Here is a 6,585-nt window from a genome sequence, read left to right on the forward strand (position 1 = left end):
AAGAGCCTGGGAGGCGGAAGGTGGGCCACGCACAGAACTTCTCTTCCGCACCTCCCAAATCCATCAACTCCTGGTGTTCCCGGCCTCAAGTGTGGGAGTGTGACGGCCCCTCCAGTGGAGATGCCGAGAGATTCAGCCGACGCGGGAGCCCAGAGACTCAGCCCAAAGTTTATTCACCCAAATTTCGATAGCCTTCTGAGATATAGTTCAAGAAATGCGGTTATGTCTGCTTTACGTAAAACTGAAAAACCTCAGCCACAATTATAGTCAGGACTGGTCTATTTCTTCGCTGGAAGAGGATAAAAGACAGTGTCTTCAGTGTTCACAGTGCCAGCCTCCTCGCCGCCCTGACTCTGAGGCCAGCCCTGCAGGGCAGGCCTCGCAGGGTGTCCCAGGTCACCCCGGGTGCCAGCACTTCCGGCGTCCAGAGCTGCGTCCCATCCCCAGCCATGTGACTGGCCAAAGTAGGATGAGGACCCAAGTCTCCAGACTCCAGGGTTCTGACATTAAACAAGGGCCCCCCGACTGCTTTCTGCAGACGAGTTTCCTCTCTTAGTAAGACGCTCTGAGGCTACGGGAGCTGAAGGGCAGGCGTCATGTCTGGTCTTCGGAGGCTGGGCCCATCAGAGAGGAGGGGCCGTGTCCCCTCACCCTGAGTAACCGTGGGGCAGCGGCCACCACCACTCAGGACTAGACACCATGCCTGGCATGTCCCAACCACCCGGCAGGGTGGGCAATGGGTCCTCCACTTGTGGCGGGGTGGGTCCAGCCGGTCCAGCCCAGCTGTGTCCTCCTGGCCCACAGCCCTGGGCCTCGCTGCTTGGCTCACCGCCGGCATCCTCCCGAACTGCCCCAGACTCCCAGCGCACTTCTCTCTGGACCCCACGTGGATTCCTCTGCTCTAAAGTCACCTAAGCCATAAGTTCCTTTAGGTCTGAGCACCGCCCTGCGACCCGCCCAATAATGGGACATTTACCAGTTTGTACTACAAGTGTCAGACTGTCTGGCTCAGCAACTTTGACCTTTTAAATGACTATACAGGTCTCTGGTTTTGTCTTTTTGTTAAAAGGCTGAAGGTTACAAAGGAAATAGGGCCTCTGGCTATAGCCCAAGACTGGGCCCAAAGAAGACCGGAGACTTAGAATCTAGAAAGGTTGAGGTTTGTTACTCAGCAGCCTCCTCCATTATCCTGAGGCCGGATGACACACAGATAAGCATGCAGTCCACTCCCTGGGCTAACAGATTAGAAACCCAAGGTCCAGAGAGGTGAAATAATCTTTCCACGCTCACACAATGCACTGCTCTTCAGAACCCACTGACACACGGCCGCTGCCCCGAGAGGCTTCTCAGGGCCACTCCAGATGCAGGGGGCCTAGGTGAGCCATGGTCAGAGAGTGATTTAATTGGTATTTGAAGCACAACATCAGCTCGCTAAAGTGCTTTCTCTCTGACATGCCGCTGCTTTGCTCAGGCTGTGATATTTGCCAAGAGGTCCCCGAAAAGTTCTATTGTAAAAATAAATTTAGTCTGGCTTTGCTTTTTTAATTCCTTGCAATCATAAAACTAATTAGAAATGATTTCAAAATAAAACCCCGTGAAACGTAACAGTGGTTGTTTCATATTTACCTGAGACTCAAACTTCCCCAAACAAACCAAACCACCTGAGGCCTTAAACCATTCTGATGCCTTAAACACCAAGACTGCTGTGGGGCAAGAAATGTCTGGTGACCTCCTAGAGTGACATAAAACGAAGATGATATTTTCCTCTTTTTAATAGGAAAATGTAATGGAATATTCATTAACGTGGGCGAGGTTAGCAAAAAGTCTCAAGTATAGAACATCTTCAAAGAAACAGAGTTGGTGCTTCTCTCAAGTTTAAAGAGAACATTGAGCAAGGACCCCAGCACTCTGGCTACCGCCTGTAAGCCGCAGTGCCTGGGAGCAGCAGCTACTGAAACGAGCGCCTCTGAGACGGTACGGATGTCTGAAGACGGCTTTACGCAGCAATACTGGTACAGTGCCTGACGGTGTTAGAAGCATGCTTCCATGTCCCGTGTCCGATTCTCGAGGCGGCCACGCTATACAGGCTTAGACAGCAGGGATCAAACCGACAGCTGGGCTGGAGGTCAGAGGCTGGACCGAAAACCAGGCTTTCCCCCTCTAGATTTGCACTCCCACTGACCCCAGAATCGCATGCAAAGTATCAGTGCTCTTCTTAGCTCTAAATCTTCTCGTAATCATTGAAGGAGAGGTTCTGTACCAGCCCCAACAAACGGATGTCAAGTTCTCAGATAAGAAGTGTTAACATTAATGGAGTTGTTTCTTGAAAAACAGAAAGGGGGGCGTAAGGTTTTAAAAGGTCACTATCAAGGCCTTCGCCCCTTCGGATGTTTGCTAAAAGCTAACACTACGGTTATTACCATAGTAACTTCATTAATGAGCTACTGAAACGCAATAGCAAATTTTATTTACTAAAAAGATAAAAATAAGGAGCTAGACAATGAAAGAGATTTACTTATTCAAATAGGTAATATGAAAACTGTCTAACCTGACAAACACCAACTTTTAATTATTTATTTAATTACTTTTTGGGCCACGCTGCGAGGTTTATGGGATCTTAGTTCCCCAACCAGGGATCGAACCCAGGCCCTCGGCAGTGAAAGCGCTGAGTCTGAACCACTGGACCGCCAGGGAATTCCCAATACCAACTTTTTAAATAAAACCTCTAAACCGGTACCCGAATCCTCTATCTTGCTTATTGTAAAACATCTCCGTTAGCTTGTGATGAACGATGCCTGAGACAGATTTAGTGCCTGGCACGTTTCAGCGTGTGACAACAGTGTTTTGCACTCATAGCTCCTGTTAAAGACCCTGGGAACACAGTCCCTGGCTTATTGGGTGACAAACAAGCCATCTTATCCTCAGCCCTGCTTTAGGCATCTTCCCTAAGGGCCTTATGACACTTTTCAACTTATAGAAACTGCATTTCAAGAAGTGCTTCATGCCTACAGCCCCGCGGCCAGAACTACAGTACGCACGCTGGCGGGGCCCCGGCCACAGTGGCCAAGGAATGACATGTCTGGTGACAAGGGCTCTCACAGCCCCTCTGTGTCCACCTGCCGATCCACCTCCTTCATCTGCCGAAGCCTGGGTTTTGCCTGTGGACACAAAACCAACTAGCTGTAACGAGAAGGAGGTCCCCAGAGCTGTCGCCGGGAGGAGCACACTTTGGGAGTGCCAATTAGACGGGAAGAGAGACTGGCCCCTGTCTGACTAGTAACCGGGTCTAGAAACACTTCGGCTCCTTTCCAGTCAATAAATGTGGGAATGATGTTTGAACGTGCCGATGAGAAAACGTAGCAACCAGAGACACACTGTGTGGGATATGCCAGCACAACGGCTACCAGACAGACCCTGTGCGTCTAACTATCCGGCCTAAAAACAAAAGCAGATTGGCAAAGCCAGAGAAAGACCACATGGAAGAGTTTTAAAGGAAAAAAAAACAAAAACGAAAACGATACCTAACACCAAAACATACAGGTGCCCAAGTTAGAAGCTTCCAGCAAAGTGACAGCGTGAAGTTTCATAAGGAAAACGACAAGGGCACCAAGTCAAGGTGAGTCTGAAAGCATGCAAAGCTGGGGAGGCCTGCCAGTAACCGCACTCATTTCAGAACACAGTGTTTCCTCCACCTGCTTATCAGGAAGTCAGTGACAGCAGCGGCGTGGAGACCCTTGGGTTACAAGAATTCCACGGCAACTGAGCGCTGCTACGTTTGCTTTAAGCAGCAGGTATTTTCTGCTTGTGTCCCTTACACAACCTAAAGGACTTCAAAGCGAAGAACGTTCTCTCCTCGGTCTCTCGCTTTGCAGGGGAAAACAACAAGATCCCTCACGTAAACAGTAAAGAGCAACTTCTGGTAACGAATACTTCTCCGGGTCCACTGTCCAAGTCCTGGAGGTTACGATCAGGAGGGCCACTGTAAAGACAGACGTCTGCCAAGTGGATGGCTAGTGACCGCCACACGGTGCAGGTGGCTTTGTTTCACCTCAGTGTCACAGTCTCAATATGTCCTCCCCTCTGAAAACAACTGACATCGTATGTATGTAAAAGAACGTCCATTTCATGCCGCTTTTTTCATCATGTATTCTCATTAAGGAGAAGCTATCGTGGTTTAAAAAAAAAAAGAGCACAGACCAGTTGCCCCTTAAAAGACACACGACCTGGTTCACATCTTGGTTCTGCCAGGAACTGCCACGTGTGCATTACCTGACAAAGGATGGGACCTCCTGGACCCTCTTCCTCACCTGGGAATAATTACGGTGACTACTGTTAGCTTACCTGGTCCTCTCATTTTTCAAATGAGTTATCTGAAGTGGAAAGCGTTTTGTTCGAACATGAGTGGGTGCTGTCACCATCAGGCAACCAAGCTGGATCCCGGAAGTGTGAGTGAGTGGTTTGCACACACACCCATCACTCATGTACCTGTGTGGCACTAGGACTGCTGGGTGGAGAGATGCCCGGCCAGAGGGACGCCCTCAACCTCGCTGAGCCTGCAGTTGTAGTGGGAACCTGAGGGGGTCAGACCGGTCTCTGTTCAGTAGCCACGTAACTGCTGAACAGAGGAAAAAGCCATAATTCAGGGTCTGATTCTCGCTGTGAAGAGAACTGCTCTAATCACAGTTCCTTTAATCCACGGCTGTGCTTGCGAGAGTCACACGGGAGCCAAAAGACTGAACTGACACGTGCTTATGTGTCACTTCGGGGTCAAACCCACTGTTTCGCCAAGTTAAGTTTTCCAAACCTGGGACTAGACGGTTGTTTGCCACAGTGCCTTTCACTGGCAGGCGTCCCTGAAACCATCTCCCTTTAGGACGCTCCACCCACCCCACCTCCCATCTCTCGATACGCAGAGGACTGCGGGCGTCAGGCCCCGGGACAGTCCAGCAAGCGACTGGACGAGGACGCACGGACGGTCCTCTGCGTGCACACGTGTCGGGCCCAGAACCGCGCCCTCCCTGCCCTGTGACGGGAGCCCGAGGAGAGTGCGGATGCCTCACGCGTCCGGAGCCCACAGAGCGGGCGGGCCGCCTCCAGTCCTGCGAGCCCGTGGGGGGAGCCCGCCCGCACGTGCCGGCCTCACCTAGCTCTCCCGAGGGCGGCGGTGGGGTGACAGCCCCCCGAGGAGAGCCGGGCCCTGCGGGTGAGGGAGCCTGGCCGAGGGCCCAGAGCGAGGCTCGCGCGGCTCCATCCCCACCCTGACCGCAGGGGAAAGGGCAGACCCACCAGGACGAGGCTTGGAGAGCCCTGCCGCCGCGGCCCTGTGGGTTGCTGGGCCCGCAGCGCTGCTCAGACCCCGCGGCGGCAGGGCTGTGCGCCGGAGGCTGGCTCACCTCCTTGTGGGAGTCTTTGTGGGCTTCCAGCGTCTTCATGATCGTCAGCTCTGCGTAGTGTTTAAACCTTGCTGGCTGGCTTCTCAAGGTCTCCCGCAGCACCCTGAGTGCTAGCGCGCGGATGGAGTGCTGGGGCAGAGGAGAGACGGACATCAGCAAATGCCTCGCGGCGCCTCTCTGCGCACATGGCCAGCGGGGCCCCGAGACCAGCTCCCAGGCCTGGGTCCCTGGCGCCCTGAAGGCACCGCGACACGGATGCCAGGCTTCCTGGACGGAGGCTCCCAGATGGCCGGCTCCATGAGGGCGGGCGCTGTGCCTGCGGGGACATCCTGGGACCCAGCACCTGAGAGGGACCCCAGGAAGGCTTCCTGAACGAGACCAAATGAGGACGACTGGGAAGTTCACTATCAGTCTCCCAGGGGGCAGCTCCAGATTTTCTGAGGCTCAGGTGTGTATCTGTAAACTATGTAAAAGGACAGCCCTATGCCCTATGTAAAGGGCACCTACATGTTTCATCGACACGACCTTGTCAGACAGTGGACTCCCTCAGGGCAGTGGGAGACCTGCCGATATTCCTGACCTTCTATGTGAGCAGGTCATGGGGGAGGGGAAGGTGTACAGAACTCCAGCTACTTGAGGCCTGAGTCATGTGTCTGGAGGAAAGCCATTCCAAACAGACCCCTAATCTCAACAACAGAGAATGGGGTTTACACCACACAGAACATCCTGATTCTCTGCCACTCACCTGCACCAGCCACAGGCTCACACACCATCCCCTGCCCTCTCCATGACATCGTTTCTCCTCCTGACAAAGCCAACCACTAGAAGTGCTTCAGGCGCCAACAGGTACTTTGTCTTAAGAAAAGCGAATACAGATCTTTCATGGCCGTTCTTCTACCTTGATTCACCCCACACCAAACCATGTGTCCCTAAGCACCAGACAGCAACTGGAGTCACCATGACATTTGCCAGCCTCTGCTCACCTGTCTTCCATTAAGATCACCATCAACGTGACCTGGGCACTACCTCTGCCCTGGGCCGTGCCCAACTTCCTCGAAATCTGTCTGGTCCTACCCCTTGAGCTGTTCACCACACTTACTGTACTTGTGCTTCTGCTGACCTACACGAAGCCCGGAGCACAGAGATGGAGTTTTACTTCTAGACTTTAATCCAGGGAAGTCCTAACATTTAT

The 6,585-nt window shown here is 52.7% G+C and overlaps 1 protein-coding gene across 2 annotated transcripts in view; it reads right to left on the bottom strand.

The window, feature by feature from the left end:
- The window catches only part of CLASP1 (cytoplasmic linker associated protein 1), a 275,021-nt gene that overhangs the window by 19,902 nt on the left and 248,534 nt on the right, over nucleotides 1-6,585 (bottom strand). For both annotated transcript variants that reach the window (XM_007456358.1, XM_007456359.1), the window contains one exon: nucleotides 5,394-5,522. In XM_007456358.1, the coding sequence (XP_007456420.1) occupies nucleotides 5,394-5,522 (129 nt within the window). The remainder of the gene's footprint in view (nucleotides 1-5,393; nucleotides 5,523-6,585) is intronic.

The sequence above is a fragment of the Lipotes vexillifer genome, unplaced genomic scaffold, assembly GCF_000442215.2.
Source record: "Lipotes vexillifer unplaced genomic scaffold, Lipotes_vexillifer_v1.1 scaffold3, whole genome shotgun sequence".
NCBI lineage: Eukaryota > Metazoa > Chordata > Mammalia > Artiodactyla > Lipotidae > Lipotes > Lipotes vexillifer.